The sequence below is a fragment of the Camelus dromedarius genome, chromosome 18, assembly GCF_036321535.1.
Source record: "Camelus dromedarius isolate mCamDro1 chromosome 18, mCamDro1.pat, whole genome shotgun sequence".
Taxonomy (NCBI): Eukaryota; Metazoa; Chordata; class Mammalia; order Artiodactyla; family Camelidae; genus Camelus; species Camelus dromedarius.
The window spans coordinates 18265657-18284706 of NC_087453.1; the positions used below are offsets into that span (position 1 = coordinate 18265657).

The following is a 19050-nucleotide window of genomic DNA, read 5'->3' on the forward strand; positions in this document are numbered from 1 at the left end:
AATGAGGGAGGTGGCTGTGGCTTGGAGGCTGCTGGTTGCATTTGGCAGGAGCCAGGCCCCAGTGCTGTAAACAGTGACCTCATGGCTGAGAGCATTTGTTTGTGATTTGGGGATTTGCCCTGGTTTCCGGAAGCTGCAGCTGCTTCACCTCCTGCAGTATCTCAGCCCCCCTACCTTGGGGGTAGTTGAGAGGATCATGAGAGGATCAAATGAGACAGGTAAGTGGGGCCCTGTGAGTCCCTGACACAGTGAGCCCACTGTTGCACTTATGATTAATACTTTTACTATTGATATTAATATAATGTGTCTTCAAGTCAACAGCAGGGTCAGATTGAGAGCGAGACTCCAGAGCTGACCCCCTGATTTCAAATCTTGGTTCTTAGCTTCCTAGCTGCATGACCTTGGGCAAGTGACCTTTTCTTTCTGAAGATAATCATCACAGCACTTGCCGAAGGGATGAAAGGCGCGTGGTGGGTGCTTGGGAAGTGACAGCTGATTCTATGATCATCTGTAGAGCCAAGGGGCCCAGAGAGGGGAAGGGACAGGCCTAGGCAACAAGGCTCCTGCCCTCCAGGAGGCGTGCTTTTTGCTCCTGTGGGCCTCCATCAGGGGCGCAGGGCTCTGTGGGGATCTGAGATAAAGGGCTCTTTTGTCCACACTGGAATTCTGTGATCTGCCTGGGACTAGGTCTTCTTCATAAAGCATCACGTAGGGGTGGAGAGCAGATGGGGAAGGGGGGTCCCATGGAGAGTGGGGCAGAAGGCAACTGGGGACTTATGGAAGGGATAAAATCCAGTCACACATGAACCCAGGATGATCCAGGAGTCCACATGGGTCATGCCTTTTTGGTAAGGAGGGCTCACCTGTCCAGGTTGAGGCCATGGTGGGGATGGTGTGACCCCTCCAGACTGAGAGGAGCCCTGGGCCCCAGCAGCTGATCCCTCATCCCAGTCGGGCACACAGCCCTCTATAGACAATGCAGGGTGTGGGCAGTTAGGAGGAGCATCACCAGCCAAACTAGGGCAGGTTCATCTCCCATATTTCAGTCATTTACTCTTCCATTTCCCTTCCTTTTTGCTTGTTGAAATCTTGGATTTGTTTAATCATCCAATAAGCATTTATTGCGCACTTAGTATGTGCCAGACCCTGGCTGCTACTGGGACACAGAGGTGTTAGGAGCCCAGGCCTGGCTTGGGGCCTTGACCTCTGTGCCCCATCACTCCTGCCTCCAGGGGCTAAGCGGATGAATGAATGGATGGACACTAATCAGGACAGGGCCTCATTGAGTGACCTAACAGCCTGAAGCTTGGGACCACAGCCAGAAGCCTGAGGGCTGAACACCTCCAGCAAAACCCTGACACTAAACTCCAGAGTGAGGTGGGGTGTTGACCAAGTCAGATAAAATCAGTGCACAGAGGTGAAGCAGTAATCTGGACAATGCATTAAAAATCATTATATTTTTGAGCACCTGTTGTGTTTCAGCCAGCCCAAGCAGAGTCCTCATTCTGGTAGTAAGGGATTGCTACCCCACTATGTGGACAGGAAAGATTTGGTGGCTTAGAGAGACTGTGGGAGGAGCCTCCTGGGCCAGCTTCTGGCTGTCCTTGGAGATCTTCAGGGGCAGAGAGAGGTGGTGGGCAACAGAGAGAGGAGGGGAAGGCAGGGCTGAATTTCCTTTCTGGCCGTTGTTTTTCCTGGCTTGCCTCACACACTGCCAAGGGGTCTGTGCCAAGCTGGGCCTGGGCCCAGGCAGAAGGCAGAGCCAGGGAGGGCCCGCTTCCCTTCCGGCAGGGAGGAGGTGCCAGGGTCATTTCCGAGACTGGCAGGCACGAGGCGCTGGGCTGTCTGCCCTACGCAAACCTCTTGCTGGCAAAGCCCTCATACCCCTTTTGCAGCCCTGGCCATGCTGTCCTCTTAGCCAGAGCCTCTGAGCTGCCCCCAACTTGGCCCTCACTAGCTCTGTGTGACCTTGAGCAAGTCACTTGCATGCCAGTAAAATGGAAGCAGAAATGAGGTGAAGATGAGTGAATCTGGCACATAGTAGGTATTCAACAAATGGTAGTGCTTAATTCACTCAGGGATGGAGTCTTGTTGTGATTTACCAGCTCAGAAGGGCCTTCCTCATCCCCAGAGAAAAGATCCCCTTTCTTGGCCTTTCATCCCAGCCAGCAGGGGACAGGACAGAGGGGTCCTCGAGGAAACGGGGTGCTGTTGCAGCAGAATCCTGGAACCGGGATTGGAGTTTGCAGCTCTGTTAGCTTCTCTTTGTAGGGATGACTTGGACTTCTGCCTAGCCTTTGTCATTCAGGGCATGTTCTCTATCCCAGACAATTGGAAACAGACCTCAGGGTTTGTGTCACATTGTGACCCCTGACAAGTCATGCCCCCACTGGGCTCAGCTTCTCCCAGCAGCAGCCACCACTCACCCAGCGCTCACTGTGTCGGCACTGGGCCAAGGCTTTTGTGCAGTAGCTGATTCGGTCCTCCTGTTGGCCTGTGAAGTTGGTGCTATTATTATTATACCCATTTTGTGGTTAAAGAGACTGAGGCCCAGAATAAGGGAATGATTGGCCCAGGATCATATGCTGGTCACTGGCAGAGATGGGGTTCAGGTGGCTCTGGGACTGCCCATCTTGCTCTGGGTTTACCCTCTCTTTAAAATGAGTTCTGGTCTTGCCCTAGGCTCTTATGAGAATTAGGTAAGAGGGTGGCTGGGAGAGGCTTTTGGAAGCATTAAAAGCCCCAGATAAATGAAAAGGCATTGCTCAGAACAGGCAGGGCCTTTATAGCTTCCTGGGGGCTGAACCATGATGTGGCCATAGGGAGCATGGGGTGCCTGGGTTTGGGTTTTAGTTCTACCACTTCCTGGCTGTGTGACCCTTAGTAAGTTACTTGACCTCTCTGTGCCTCGGTTTCCTTTTCTGCTAAGTGGGGGTGAAGAGAGTACCTGCCTGCCCTGGGGTTGCTCTGCGGCCGAGGTGGGATGGCCCCTCGGCTCACTCATGCTCTGCTCATCACCTACCTTTAGGTCTCCAAGGACATCTCGGTGCGGCTGCATAAGGAGCTTGAGGTGGTGGAGAAGAAACGGGTTCGGCTGGAGGAGGAGAATGAAGAGCTTCGGCAGCGGCTCATCGAGACCGAGCTGGCCAAGCAGGTGCTGCAGACGGAGCTGGAGAGGCCGAGAGAGGTGAGGGCCCCATCGGCCCCGGGCAGGGCCAAGCCTGGGCCTGGTGGGCATGTGCCAGCCCCACCCAGCCAGTGTGTTCAAACCCTCTGGGCAGTCAGGCTGCTCACAAAGTATTCTATGATCGGACATTGTTCTGGGACACAATCCTCACCTTCCTGAGGCCACACACCACAGCCCTGAGGCCAGAACAGTCCTTCACCTGCCGTCCCCGCTGGGTGTGTTTGTGTGATGTGCCAAAAAAAGGCTTCTCAGTGTGGAGGTCGGAGGTGTTTGCTACCAAGGGCTGCTTCAGGGCTGGGGGAGGCCCCTCCTGCCCTCCATGGCCTGGCCCACAGCACAGGGCACCACCTTCATACATCTCATTGCTGCCACCCTTGATAGTGAAAAGGTGAGACTATTTCAGAAAATGCCTTGGAGGTCAGCCTGCTCCCATCGTAAGAGAGGCAACGGAGGCAGAGAGGGAGAGCTCGCCTGAGTTCACCCAGCCTCTCCTCAGCAAAGATGAGGCTGAGACCCTAAAGCCACCTCCCCTTTCTGAGTCTCACTTTCTTCATCTGTGACATCAGGGTAATAACACCCTGATGTGTTACTACAACCAGCTTACGAGGTTGTTTATGATCATTACTAGGATAGGGTAACCACAGAACTCCATGAAGAAGTTAAAAAGAGTAAGGTAGTATGGCAGTTCCTGAAATAGATTAAACATAGGATCACCAAACAAGCCAATTCCACTCCCGGGTAGATGTCCAAAGGAATTGAAAGCAGGGATGTGAACAGGTATTTGTAACCTCATGTCCATAGCAGCATTATTCCCAATAGTCAAAAGGCATAAGCAACCCAAATTTCCATCAATAAACAAATAAAAATGTAGTATCTACTTACAACGTATGTATAACTTTAAGAAAGATTAAAATTCTGACACGCGACACACATGTGGGTGAGCCTTGACAAGATTATGCTCAGTGAAATAAGCCAAACGCAACAAGAAAGTATTATGTGATTCCACTTAGGTGAGATACTTAGTCAAGTTCATAGATCCAGAAGGTAGATTAGAGGCTGCCAGGGACTGGAGGGAGGAGGGCACGGGGAGATGCTGTTTAATAGGTGAGGCATTTCAGTTTGGGATGATGAAAAAGTACTGGAGATGAATGGTAATGATGCCAACTGAATTGTACTCTTGAAAACGCCTAAAAATGGGAAATTTTGTGTTATGTATATTTTACTGCAGCAAAAAAGAAAAATGGTTAAAATGGAAAATTTTATATTAGGTAGACTTTCCCATGATTTTAAAAAACAGGGTAGCTACATATGCATTGACATGGAAGGATCTCTGAGGTATATCGTTAAGCAGGAAAAGAAAGTTATAGAAGCATATATGTTGTGCAATCCCAGTAATTATTTTAGAAAGCCATAGAGAACAAACTGGTTTTGAAGCATGTGTGTTTATGTGCAGATGCGTAGCCTGGAGAAAAGTCTAGGGGAAAACTTGCCAAACTGAGGCGTTAGAAATGGTGGGAATAGGGTAGGAAATGACTTCTGCTTTTTAGTCTATGATTGCTGTGGTTAAGTTTTTTGAGAGGGAGGGGTTGGTTATTATTAGTGACATTTTAAATGTAGTCAAGCATGTAAAGAGCCCTTCGTGGTGCGTGGCACACAGTAGGTGCTCATGAAACACTGGTTCACTTCCCCTTTGAAGGTGATGTCAGTGAGGCTGGTCTAGCATTCCCTGATGTGCCCCTTGGTGTCTTAGGATCTGGGCAAGGAGGCGTGGCCCTGTGTTTATTTGCTGATTGCCCTCTCCCTCCTCCCTCTCCTTCCTGATGTGGTTTCTATGGAGACGAGGGTCCCTTAGCAATTCTTCTGCCAGAGCTGCTCCAGTCCCATCAGTGAGATCTGCCTTTGCCATCCTGACAGGTTGCTGTGGCGATGCTGTCACCCGGCTGGGAATAGGAGCCCCTGGTCTGAGCTGATGTGGTTGCCATGGAGATGGCTCTTTGCTAGAGGAAAGGGAGGGTGGCCAGCCCCAGCCATGCGCTGCAGTGGCGCTGTTGCCAGCTGGGCTGCAGCTCAAAAATCATAATATCAGCCTTCCCCCAATCTAATATTATTCCCCCTCTTTATATTTTAGGCAGAAAGCCAGTATCAGTGTTGATGGGATTTATTATACCATAGTGGCTGTGTCTGAGTGCTTGCTCTGTACCAGGTGTTTTATGTCTTCACGTTGTGTAACCAGCAGCCTCCCGAGGTACAGTGATTTTTGTCCCCATTTTATAGGTGGCTCTTCTTGGCAGTTGTTTAATTGTGATGTAGTCCACATGCCATAAAATTTAACATTTTTGTTTGTTTGTTTTTATTTCTTATGGAGGTACTGGGGATTGAATCCAGGACCTCATGCATGCATTCTACTACTGAGCTATACCCCCCACCCCTAAACTTCACCATTTTGAAGTGTACAATTCACTGGTTTTTAATATATTCATAATGATGTACAAATATCACCATTATTGCTGTTGTTCTAGTCCCCAAAGAGTCTTCTGTGCAAAATCTTAAAATCAATAAAGATGGAAGGGAGAACTTGGAATGTTAAAAAAACAAAGCAAACACAAACATCACCGTTATCTAATTCCAGAACACTTCCATTGCCCCTAAAATAAACCCTGTACCTCTTAGCACTCACTCCCCATTCCCTTTTCCTTCCAGCCCCTGGCAACCCCTGATCTACTTTCTGCCTCTATGGATTTGCCTATTGTGGTTTTTTTATTTGTTTTATGAGGGGGAGGTAATTAGGTTTATTTATTTATTTCTATTTGGAGGAGGTACTAGGGATTGAACCGAGGACCTCGTGCATGCTAAGCATGGGCTCTACCACTGAGCTATACCCTCCCGCCCTAGGATTTGCCTATTGTGGATGAATCATGCAATATGTGATCTTTTGTGACTGGCTTCTTTCACTTAGCATCATGTTTTCAAGGTTTCTCTATGTTGAAACAGTTAGTCAGGACTTCACTCCTTTTTATGGCCAAATAATAATCCATTGTATGGATATACCACACATTGTCCGTTCATCAGTTGGTGGTCTTTTGGGTTGTTCCACTTTTTGGCTATTATGAATAATGCTGCTATAAACATTATTGTACAGGTTTTTGTGTGAGCATGTTTTCAGTTCTCTTGGGTGTATTTTTAGGAGTGGACTTGCTGCATATAGATGGGTTGGGGGAAAGACAAAGATGGGATTCTGACCCAGACTCTCCAACTCCCAAAGCCACACTGATGGTTAGGGTGGTGCCCCTACCCTCCTTGCCCCACTCAGGGGCCTTCCTGGGGCCCCACTGTGTTTCAGAACCTCCAAAGAGGCCACTCATTCTAGTAAGAACCTCCTCTGGCCCAGGCTTCTTGGCCTGATTCCCACTCTCATGGGGTAGGAAGGGCACTGACCACAGCATCAGTTCACCTGGGCTCTGATCTTGGTTCTGCTGATGTCATCATCTGATGCAGCCTAGCCATGGTCTGTGTGCTGCAAGGCAAACACGAACTTGGAGTCACACCAGCCTGAGTTTGACTCCTGGCTTTGCCACTTATTTGCAGATAACTCTAGCGTTGGGCCAATCATATCCCAAACATGAGCTCCAGTGCTTAGTTTGTTCATTTATAAAATGGGAATATTAATCCTTTGTCATAGGTGTTTGTGAGAATTAATCAAGACAAGCAGGTAAAATGATTAGTGGAGAGTAAGGGCTTGGTAAATGATTATCAGTGTTATCACTCTCACAATCTCTACAATAGCTGTGGGTCTGGAGAAGCAGTTAGTTAAATTGACATTTCTGCTGCTCCTAGCCAGGAGCTCTCCATATTGCGGCGCAGGTTACCCACGGAAGGAGCAGTTAGACGTTGCAAATCAATGCCTGTGGTTGGCAGCGTCTGTCCAGTGACTTGATTTGGGGCTCGTGTCAAACCACTCTTTGTTTCCTCCCTCCAACTGGTCTCCCCTAGCCCTGAGCCACACCACCTCTCTGTGTGGCTGCCTCAGCCGCTCTGCGGGAAGAAGGCCTCAGTCTTTGACCCCAGGTCCCCCGTAGAGTAAATTTTGTACACACACAGCAGTCTGTGTTTTCAGGGAGATCTTTCCAAACATCCCCTCCAAACTGGGTGAAAATCTGTCCAGCTGTTTTGGCAGAAGGTTCATTTTATTCCTTGAAGGTTGGTCTTTGTTTCCTAGAAGCATGGAAGGTGTTAGACGGCAGGGGCCCCTCCCCAGCTCTGCTCACGCAGCCTCTCTGTGCAGGCTGGAGGGGCAGGGACACCATCTACTAGTCTCCGGGAGAAGGGCAAGGGAGGACATAGCTCCAGGAGGAGCCATTAGACCAGAGATGCTCAGAGGCGCCACCATGGCTGCTCAAAGGCGGCCTTGTGAGTTGCTGGTGGGTGGGGAAGCCCCTGCTGCATGCCAGGCCAAAGAGAGTGCCCTCGGGGTCCAACGCTTGTGACTGGCATTCCTGTTGGTGCCCGGGTGCTGTCCCGCCCTGCCCTATCCTGCCCTCCCAAGGCCCAGGGCCAGAACATCTGCCCCTGGGGGCTCCACAAAGAGGCTCTGACAGGCCCTGGCTCCCTGGAGGGGCACCACAGCCCCCCAGGCCGCCTGGCCAGCTGCTGCCCTGCAGAGGGGAGGAAGGTCTTTGTGCTCTGTGAGCATGCCTTGTTTTCCCTCCAGAGCCGCAGAGCAGTGTGGGAGCCCAAATAGCTTAGATGAAGTGGGGGCAGGGTCAGTTCCACCCAGAAAAGGCTGGAACCACCCTAGTGCTGAAAAGCTTTGCTGCTTCAGCCCCTCTTCTCTGCCCGCTGCCCTCCCTTTCTGGTGGGCACTCAGAGCTCACCCTCTACCTGTTGGAAAGGCGTTTATGACTTTTCTTGGGGGAGGGTACATTTTTAAAACGTTATTCTGTAACTTTCCCCTTCCACCCTACACGTAATAATATATGTGTAATAAGGAAAGACTGGGAAATCCAAGTAACCCATAAGGAGAAAAGTTTTCACCTGTAATCCAGTATTCAGAGGGAATTCCTCTAAGTGATGACCAAGTTACTGTTTGGGGTGGGAGTACTTCCCAGTATGTTGTACCTCTAATACTTTTTTCTATTTATGTGCACACACATATTGAAATGTGTATATGCTTTTTTTTTTTTTTGCTGAAAAAGTAATGTAAGCTCAGTGAAGCAAAAATTTCGTTACAAAAGCACATAAATGCATGCCTAGCATACCTCAAAGGATGGATACATCAGATTCTGGTTGCATTGATTGCCTCGGGCGAGAGAACTGGTGACTGGGTTCATTGAATTCCTTTTAGAATTTTTTGAAGTTTGAACTATGTGAGTGCATTATCCAAAATGTAATAGAAATAATAATAACCATACATAAAAGAAGAAAGCTTCCCCTAACCATCTCCCTCAATCCTACATCTGATTCAGCCTAACCCATGATTTGGTTTGGTTTGTTTCTTTTTAGGCCTTTCTCTGTGCCTAAATGTATATTTTTCTCTCTCTTTTTTTTTAATAAAGATGGGATTATGTTTTATGTAACGTACATAATAATGTAGCATGAACACAGACCGTCTTTTTAAATGCTGGATGTTTGGGGGTTTTCTTCTACCCAAGGTACTTATTATAAAAATCAAAGATCACAGAGCCAAGTAAACATAGGAAAGAAAGAAAGTCCAAAAGAACACCATCTATTTCAGTATTTTAAGTATAGCTGAAGGTTTGGAAGGAGCTCCAGCTGACCTTCAGCTGTGGTCACCTTCAAGAGGAAAATGGGTGGGGGTGTAAACATAGGGACTTCTGCTTTGTCAGCACAGCATGGATTTACAGTGAGAATGTATTTTTATATTTAATTTTTTTTTAATGTTGTATAATTTTTTTAAAAGTTAAGAGAAAATGCTGGAAGACTGTATCCTCCCTCCACCCAAAAAATGTGAGAGAAGGAAAGTGCAAAGTGCAAGTTCCCTGAACTGTTACTATTAACAGCCTGGTGTGTATTCTTCAGACCATTCCCCCCATCCCATATGCATGGGTGCACGCGCGCACACACACACACATATACACTCGTGCATGTGAGTCTTATTTTTATAAAAATGGTAACATGTTCTTTTTTTTAAACTTTTTTAAAAATTGAAGTATGGTCAGTTTACAATGTGTCAATTTCTGATGTACAACATAATGTTTCAGTCACACATATATTCCTTTTCATATTTTTCATTATAGGTTACTATAAATTTTTTGTATTTTGGGGGAGGGCAGGGGAATCAGGTTTATTTATTTATTTGTTTGTTTGTTTTTTAATGGAGGTACTGGGGATTGAACCCATGACCTTGTGCATGCTAATCCCGAGCTCTACCGCTGAGATATACACCACCCTCCAGCCTGTTTTTTTTTTGTTTAATAACAGCTTTATTGAGATATAATTCACATACATAAAATTTGTCTTTTTAAATGATACAGTTCAGTGGTTTTTAGGATATACAGCGTTGTACAGCCTTCACGACTCTAATTTCAGAACATTTTCATCACCCCAGAAAGAAACCCAGAGCCCATCAACAGTTACTCCCCATTCCCTCTTCCTCCCTGGCAACCGCTCATCTACTTTCTGCCTTTGGGAATTTGCCTATTCTGGACATATCATGTAAATGGGATCAGGTGCTATGTGGCCTTTTGTGGCTGGCTTCTTTCACTCAGCCTGATGGGTTCAAGGGTGTTGTAGCATCTATCAAGACCGAATTCCTTTCTGTGGCTGAATAATATTCCCTTGTGTAGATATACTGCATTTTATTTATTCATTCATCAGTTGGTGGACATTTGGGCTGTAGGTTGTGTTCCGCAGTTTCCTTCTTTCCCTTACCGAGATGTCTCAGAGACTTTACCATGTCAGTGAATCTCACTCTCCCTCTGTCCTTTTGAATGGCTTTAGGCTTTATATTATCTTACTGCTTTATGTGTGATGATTAGGACCTCTCAGTGCCTTTGGAGACCCCTTCCTGTCACCCCAGTTCTCTTCTCCAGGAAGTCTGTGGTGCTTGAAGAAGCTGTGGTCACCTAATCCATGGCTCAGTTTTGTAGATGATGAAATGAAGTTTCAAGAAGAGGAAAGGGTTCACCCAGGATTACAAACTCAGTGTTGTGGGGGTCCCAGCTGAAGTCACAGCCCCTTCCACTCAACTTATGATAGGCATGCCCAGATCTGTAAACCTGACCTCCTGACTCCAGACACCCCTCCTCACCTCTCCAGGAGGGGGTCTCCCCCTGAGCATCCCCTTCACAGGCCCCATTTGTGGGAGGGGCTCTTTGTGGAAGGAGTTGTTCTGTGGTCCTCACCCCTCTTCCCTACACTTTCCTTGTTGCTTTTAAAAGATCCCCAGTCAGCCCTTCTCAAATTCTGGCTCCCTGCTCTTGGCATCCAGCGTCTGAAATATCAGCTTCTGCCTTCCTGCCTCATTTGCATCTCAAAAGGTCTCTTTAGGATTGGATTGGTCTTTCACGATATTCTTACCAGCCTTTCTGGGGTTCATCTCCCTGGCTCTGTGGCTCCAACCTTAGTTTCACAATAGAACACCTGGGAAGGTACTTAAAAATACTGATCCCTGGGACCTACCGGACCAGTTACATGAGAATCGCTGGGGTTGGACCTTGGGCATCTTTTTTTTACCCCCTAAGTCCCCCCCCCCCACCCCGTAACTCTGATGTGCACCAGGTTGAGAATCACAGTGCTGGCTCCACTCTGGCTCTTGTCAGAGAAGGCACATTTTCTCTTTCCAGGTCTTTGGAACTAGATCAAGAGCTCTGTCAAGAACTGGTCCCAGGTCAACTCTGGTTTAGCTGTGGGACCTCTCTCTTGCCTTCAGTAAAGTGGGGGCTTGGGATGGATCACTGGTTTTCACCTTCAGGGCTGGGGTGTGAGAGGTAGGGGGTGGGTATCACATGTATTCATTCAGACCTCCTGGGAGTGTGCTCAGAAATTACCTGCCCGACTTGAAAAGTCAAATGCAACTTAAGTATGGTTTTATGTACCACTGATGTGAATCACCTTTCTCATGGGAAGAAGTGTTGGATGGAATCAGGCATCTGAGTGACTTTTTTAAACACTGAGAAACTTTAGAAATGTTTATTATGACAATTCCTCAAATTCCCCTCCACAGGGCTTGTGCCATTTTGCATTCTTGCCAGTGATGTATAAGTGTTCTTGTTTCTCCATAGCTTCATCAGTAGAATGTGTTGTCAGATGTTTGGATTTTTGCCAATCTGATACGTGAGAAACCGCATCTCAGTGTAGTTTTAATTTGCATTTCTCGACTATGAATAGGGTTAAGCATCTTCCTATGGTTGGAGCCATTTACTTTTCTTGGCGTGTGAACTGGTTTTCATATCTCTAGCCCATTTTTCAATGGATTTGTTGGACTTTTTTCTCTATTTTGTGAATCTCTTTATGTATTTAGGATATTAACTTTTTGTCAGTGTCAAATGTTGCAAATATTTTTTTCCCAGTTAGTCATTAATATTTGTCCTTTCCTCGGGGTACTTTTTTTCCATGTAGAATTTGATTGTCTAATCAAATATATTGATTTCTTCCCCTATTGCTTCTGGATTTTTGAATTATGATGATTATTACAGGCTTATTTTACTTTAATCTGCAAGGAAACCTACAATTTAAGTTGTAAAAAATGATCAGTTCCTCATCATTCCTAAGCCTCCTGTGTAATTATAATTTGTTTTACCATATTCATTTTGTTTATTAGTATTCATTCTGAATTAAAGTTCTCACTAGAATGCCAGTTTCATGAGATCAGGATTCTGAGATGGAGTTTTGTATGCAGAGGCTTAGGGAAGAGTCCCTTGGAGTCACGGCATCAGGGATCAAGGCAGAAGGAGAAGTTGAGCTGCAGGACATTCATACCAGTGGCCTCAGCTGATCCCATGGGGAGCTCTGGAGCTGGGAGGCCCTTTCCAGTTGTCCCAAGCTGGGGAAGGGGACATGGACCAGTCACTGGATGTGGGCTTCCCCCACCCCCCAGAGAGGGCACATGACCTTGGATGAGGCGGTTGCCCTCAGCCAATGGCCATCGCTGGGAGGGGGACTCAGCTTTGAGGTCTTAGTTGGAGGAATGCCCCAGCTCTGAAGGGGAAATCTGGGTGTAACACTACAACATGCCCCTCAGATAGCCTGTCTGTTGTGGTCTCTGCTGTGTTCTCTGTACCTAACTATGCCTGGCACATGATAGGTGCTCAGGAAGTCTTTGGTGAACGGATGAAGGACAAACAAGAACAGAAACGCAGACTTCCATATCTTGGGCTCAGGCCAACTGGATCACAATTTCACGGTTGGGAGAGAGGGGAGGAACCCTGGGCAGATGTAATCAGAATCATTTTAAGTGTTTCTGGCCTGTTCCCTGTTTGCAGCCCACTGGGTGGTCTTGAGATTACTCGGGCTCAGTGGTTGATGTTGATCAAGGCCTAGACAAGGCTGGGCTGATGGGGGGGTCCCCACAGAACCCTAGAAGCCAGGACTGCTCTTTGGATTGTGCATCACCCCCATGAGCTTTCAGCTCAATTTTTCTTTTCTTTTTAACCTCTCTCCAGCATTCCTTGAAGAAAAGAGGAACCCGCTCCCTGGGGAAGACAGACAAGAAGCCTTCAGTGCAGGTACTTCCCATTAGCCTTCACAGCCCCTGTGCAGCCCCTAGACACCTTAGTCTGAAGGCCCCGAGTCTGACTCCAAGTGGCCCCAGGAGTCCCAGAGGTGCCCACCCCTCCCCAGTTACTACTCCATCCTCCCCTTGCTCATTTCCTTAGCTTCGCTGCCTACTTTACTTCCCAAAACTACACCCTGAGCTCATGGTTCTCATGCTCTCTGCTAGGTAAAGTGCCGTGTATATAGCACAGGTCAGGAATGGAATAGTCTCCAGTGGCCCTGGATTGTCAGGGTGTCAGGCACTTTTTATACATTGTGTCATTTAATTTTCTTAATGGTCTGCAAGGGAGCGAGTGTTATCGCTCCATTTTACAGATGAGGATAATGAAGTAGTAATGGTAGTAGTGGTAGCAGCAATAGTCACCTACTCCAGGAAGCCCTCCTGGACTCCCCAGGCTATACATGGTGCCCCGTCTTTGCTGCAATATCAACATCCTCCTCTCTGCTTCCCTTCTGGACCCTCAGCTCCTTGAAGGTCAGGGCTTTGTCCCCAGCACGTAGTTAGTGCTCCCTGAAATACTGCAGCTGAGCCTCCCAACACTAACCTTCCTGCGTCGTGCCTTCCCCATCGGGTCCCAGGAGGACAGTGCAGACCTGAAGTGCCAGCTGCACTTTGCAAAGGAGGAGTCCGCCCTCATGTGCAAGAAGCTCACCAAGCTGGCCAAGGAGAACGACGGCATGAAGGAGGAGCTGCTCAAGTACCGCTCGCTCTATGGAGACCTGGACAGCGCCCTGTCGGCGGAGGAGCTGGCCGACGCACCGCACTCACGGGAGACCGAGCTCAAGGTGCATCTGAAGCTGGTGGAGGAGGAAGCCAACCTGCTGAGCCGCCGCATCGTGGAGCTGGAGGTGGAAAACCGCGGCCTGCGGGCGGAGATGGACGACATGAAGGATCACGGCGGTGGCTGCGGGGGCCCCGAGGCCCGCCTGGCCTTCTCTGCGCTGGGTGGCGGCGGTGAGTGCGGGGAGAGCTTGGCGGAGCTGCGGCGACACCTGCAGTTCGTGGAGGAGGAGGCCGAGCTGCTACGGCGCTCCTCGGCTGAGTTGGAGGATCAGAACAAGCTGCTGCTGAGCGAGCTGGCCAAGTACCGCTCGGAGCATGAGCTGGACGTGACGCTGTCGGAGGACAGCTGCTCCGTGCTCAGCGAGCCCTCGCAGGAGGAGCTGGCAGCCGCCAAACTGCAGATCGGCGAGCTCAGCGGCAAGGTCAAGAAGCTCCAGTACGAGAACCGGGTGCTCCTCTCCAACCTCCAGCGCTGTGACCTCGCCTCCTGCCAGAGCACGCGGCCGATGCTGGAGACGGATGCCGAGGCCGGGGACTCTGCCCAGTGTGTGCCCGCTGCCCTTGGCGAGGCCCACGGGCCCCACACTGCCCGGCTCTGTAGAGTCAGGGAGGCCGAGGCGCTGCCTGGGCTGAGGGAGCAGGCCATCCTGGTCAGCAAGGCCATCGATGTCCTGGTGGCTGATGCCAACGGCTTCTCGGCGGGCCTCCGGCTGTACCTGGACAACGAATGTGCCGACTTCCGGCTGCATGAAGCCCCCGACAACAGCGAGGGCCCCAGGGACACCAAGCTGATCCACGCCCTCCTGGTGCGGCTGAGCTTGCTCCAGCAGGAGCTCAACGCCTTCACGCGGAAGGCGGACGCCGTCCTGGGGGGCTCCGCCAAGGAGCAGCCAGAGCCCTTCTCCTCCCTGCCCAGCTTGGGCTCCCAGGGGCCCTCCAAGGAGATTCTTCTGGCCAAAGACCTTGGCTCAGACTTCCAGGTAAGATGTCTCAGTCACAGGCCCTATTACTTTTTTCTTTTTCTTTTTTTTTTTTTTTTTTGATATAAACCTTTTACTGAACCATAACATATGGACTGAGAGTCCCACAAAGGACAAATGTACAGTTTAATGAATTTTCCCAAGGTGGGCACACTCGTGTAATCATCACCCAAAACAATAACTTGAATAACTTGACCGGCACCCCAGCAGCCCCTCCTCAGTTAACCACTATCCTCACTCTGTTTGTCTTTGAGTTTTGCATAAATGAAGTCACACAGTACGCACTCACCTGTGCCTGACTTCTTTCACTCACTTGTGTTTGTTGGCTCCTGTAGCAGTAGTTTCTTTATTTTTCTGGATATGAAGTCGTTGAGTCACCATACCACAGTTCACCTAGTCATTTACTATTAATAGATATAGGGGTTGATTCTGACTCACTATCTTTTGGCCAGGTCACCCTTTCTTCTTTTCTTGTTTCTTTGCAATTTTGTATTTTAAAACAAGTATTATTAAAACAAAACAAAACAAAACTTCGGTCAGATCCCGTGCAAAGCAAGAAACGCAGCTTGTAAAGGTAATGAACTTCCAGCCTTGATGTCTATAAACTACTACTTAGAAAAATTAAAATAGCAAATGCATTTGTCTCCAAAAAAAGCATTACTGCAAAAGTAATCCATAAATGTTCAAAGAGTTTCAGAAATGCCTTGGGTAAAAAGATGAAGCCCATCCCCACTGCTTCTTACCATTAAAGGTTCTGCTGTTCACCTTCTGGAGCAGTGCTGTCTGTTATGGTAGCCACATGTGGGCTACTTAAAATTAAGTTAATGGTGGGGAGGGTATAGACCTAATTACCTACCCCCCAAAAAAATTAAGTTAATAAAAATTATGTAGAATTGACAATTCAGTTCTTCAGTCATTTCAAGCACTCAGTAGCTATGTGCCAAGTGGTGCAGACCTGGAATACTTCATCGTCACAGCAGGCCCTCTCCTTCTCTGTGTGTATGCTCTCATATATTTGTTTTTTCCCCAAATTGTTTTGTTACACCCACTGCTACCCACCACAACTTATTTCACTTCTGTAATGTGTCTACTTGTTCATTTACTTAGGGTGCTGTATTGATTGTTCACATGCCATTTGTGATCAGTGCTGGAGGTGCCATGTTAAGCAAAAATAGTTATTCTTCTTACCCCCCAGCCTATATCATCCAGCGGGAAAGAGGGTTGTTAATCAAAATGTCATGCCAAAGAATGTGAAATTACAAACCGAGATGAAGGCTGTCAAAGAAAGGTACTTGGTCTGGGAACAAGGAGCTTGACCTAGACCCCGGGCCAAGGAGGACCTCTGATCTGAACTGAGATCAGGAGGATGGATTACCAGGGGAAGAGTGTTCTAAACAGAGGGAATAGCCTGTGTAAAGGCATCATGGCTAGAAGAAGTGTGATGTGTCCAAGGACTAAGAGAAGGAGTGAGTCTGGACTGCAGGAAGGTACGAGGGTACAGCTCAGTGGTAGAGTGCGTGCTTAGCATGTGTGAGGTCCTGGGTTCAATCCCAGTACCTCTTCTAAAAATCAATCAATAAATAAACCTGATTCCACCCCCTGCCAAAAAAAAAAAACAAAACCCTAAAAAATAAATGGACTGCAGAGAGCATCAGGGAGGTTTGATCTTCTTCCTAAAAGCAATGGGAGGGGTCTTCCCATTTATGTACAGAGAGATTTAACTCTTTGTTTTTGACAACAAATTTCGTTAATCTGTACCTTGTTGATCTGGCTCAATCTTGCTTTTTTAAGCAAGCAGAATGCCCCATATTGGGTCTCCCTCTTGGTTCTTCTTGGGGTAGGATGAGCTGGGACCGCACATGTGGTAGGACAGTTGAGGCTGGCTCAGGAGATTTGTGCGTAAGACAAACATTCATGGAATCTGTTTTCACTCACCACTAGTCATTCACCTTTTCGACAAACATTCGTTGAGTAGTTGCCATGCGGCAGCTGTGGCTCGGTCTGAGCTATGGAGGTGAGTCCACCTAGGCCCCTGCCCTTGAGTGGGCAGTTAGAGCCTCTTCTAGAGCCAGAGGCCTGGGGTGGGTGCTGTTTCTGGCACCCCCTTGTGCCCCTCCCCATGGTTACCTTTAGTCTCTTCTGCCTGTGCCTCTAGGTGCAGCCATCTGACTTCAGGGACCTTCCAGAATGGGAGCCCAGGATACGAGAGGCCTTCCGCACTGGGGACTTGGACTCCAAGCCTGACCCCAGCCGGAGCTTCAGGCCTTACCGAGCTGAAGACAATGACTCCTATGCCTCTGAGGTGGGCCTAGACCTGAGTAAGAGGCGGGATGGCTGGGTGGTGGGGTGGAGGATAGTGACTGAGGCCTCTCCAGCGCAGAGTGATCTGTGGACAGTCCTAGCTGGACATGATAGGGGGTTTGAGTATTCCATTTTGTTCCAAGCTTCCTGGCAGCAAGGGCTAAAAGGGAAACAAGGAAGTCTGGGCCATTCTCAGGGCCTGAGGAAAGGAAGCTTATAGACTCATCTGAAGAAACTACTCTTGTTTTCCTATACTGAATTCCACAGGGAACTTAATAATTTATGTCATTTAATGGAACCAGTCATGTCTTTAGCAAGAAGGCCACAGTCTCTCCAGTCAGGCTGACTGGGTTCAAACTGTAAATCTGTATATATATTGGCTGTGAAATTGTAGATGTCACTTTACTTCTCTGATCTTTAGTTTTCTTGCCTTTAAAATAAAGGTGATGTCTCACAGGGTTGTTGAAAGGATTAAATACATAAAAAGCCTTAGCTTAAGGCCTGGTCCCTGTGGGGTGAGGAGACGGAGGAGGAGGATGACCCATCACTGGGCTTCGAGGGACCTGCCTGCATGGCTGTGTGGCCTCGGGCATGTTCCCACTTTCTGGCTGCAGCTTCCCCACCTGTAATATGGGAGGGTTAGAGTGGATGGTGGCTGTCAAATTTCTGGATTTCCTGGTCCTTGAGGAATTCTGGGTGGTTCTGAGCTCCTCCCAAGCTTTCTGAACCTCTCCCCAGCACTTCATAATGAAGCTGAAGCAGGAAAAGGCTCCTATGGACTGGATGGGGCCTCCCTGAGATTCCTGAACCGTGGAGAGCCCTGTGTGTGCCCCAACCTGGGCACACTTTTCTACTGAGCATCACTGGGAAGGCAACTTTGTGGTCCCAGGAAGGCCAGTCTGCACCTGTGCAGGGGGAAGCTCCCTTGAAGCTGATGGATCAAATTCTCTAAGTGGTCTGAGTTTCCTAGCAGCCACGGCAAGGAGTGTGTATGTGTGTGTGTGGTGAGGGGGGGAATCATGAGGTATTCAGTTCTTATTTTTTCAGAAAAAGAGATAGGCCAGCTCACCTGCAGAGAAAGTAATTTGCTACATGCAGTCAGTTATTGTCTCATTAAACCACTCTTTATTGAGAAGTTACAGTTTGCCAGGCACCATGTTGAGCACTGAGTTTAAGGAGAATACCAGAGATAGCAGATAATATTTAGTCCTTTAAGGATTTTTAATACAAAACAGGTGAAAATATATACCTCAAGCCAGAGTGCCATCTATTGCCAAACTTCACGTTATTGGCCAGATAATAAATGTTTGGTTTTTTTCACAGCGGGACATCTTGCCATGCCTGGAAATCTATTATGTAGGAGTTGGAGCTGACATTTCTCCTTTTTGTTTTCCTGCTTAACATGACAGCATTAAAATTTCCTTTTTTCATTAAAAATACTTTTAGCAGCCTTAATTGAAGTATAATATTTAGGCAGTAAAGTGCCCATATTGTAAGTGACAGCTCTAATAATTTTCCCAAACTGAACACTTCTGTGTAATCAGCAAGCAGATCAATAAACAAAGCATGACCTGTCCCTGGAGGCCTCCCTTCCAGTCACCATCCTGACTTCTAACAAAATAGATTTGTGCTGCCTGTTTAGCTACATATCCTTATGAACACAATTTCCTCTGAAAATGTATAGTTTTATTGTCTTTTTTGTAAAATGTCATTACGTAGTCATCATAAACAACAAATAACTACAACAAAATCCCTAAGCAGCATTGCATAAGGATATAAAGAAGAAAGTCAAGATCACAAGATTATCACATAGTTCACCACTGTTAACTTTTAGTTTGTGTGTGTCCATGTCCTTCATGTTTTTCTATTGAGGTATATATATATATATATATATATATATATACTTTTAACTTTTTATTGAAGTATAACAGTATAATATACATATAATAGAGGACACTATCCTCCAGTGTACAGTTGAATGGATTTTTATAAGTGTAGACCCATTAAACACATGTTTGACCCCCATCGTTGATTATCTAAGTTGTTTGTAAATTACTACAATTATA

At 47.6% G+C, this 19050-nt stretch overlaps 1 protein-coding gene across 2 annotated transcripts in view; it reads left to right on the forward strand.

The window, feature by feature from the left end:
- MTCL2 (microtubule crosslinking factor 2) overlaps window positions 1-19050 on the forward strand; it is a 63074-nt gene that overhangs the window by 21122 nt on the left and 22902 nt on the right. For both annotated transcript variants that reach the window (XR_004130930.2, XM_010975209.3), the window contains exons 3-6: window positions 3029-3187; window positions 12808-12870; window positions 13499-14683; window positions 16839-16985. Coding sequence is in view for 1 of the 2 variants with exons in the window: in XM_010975209.3 (XP_010973511.3) it covers window positions 3029-3187; window positions 12808-12870; window positions 13499-14683; window positions 16839-16985 (1554 nt within the window). In the remaining variant the exon portion in view is untranslated. The remainder of the gene's footprint in view (window positions 1-3028; window positions 3188-12807; window positions 12871-13498; window positions 14684-16838; window positions 16986-19050) is intronic.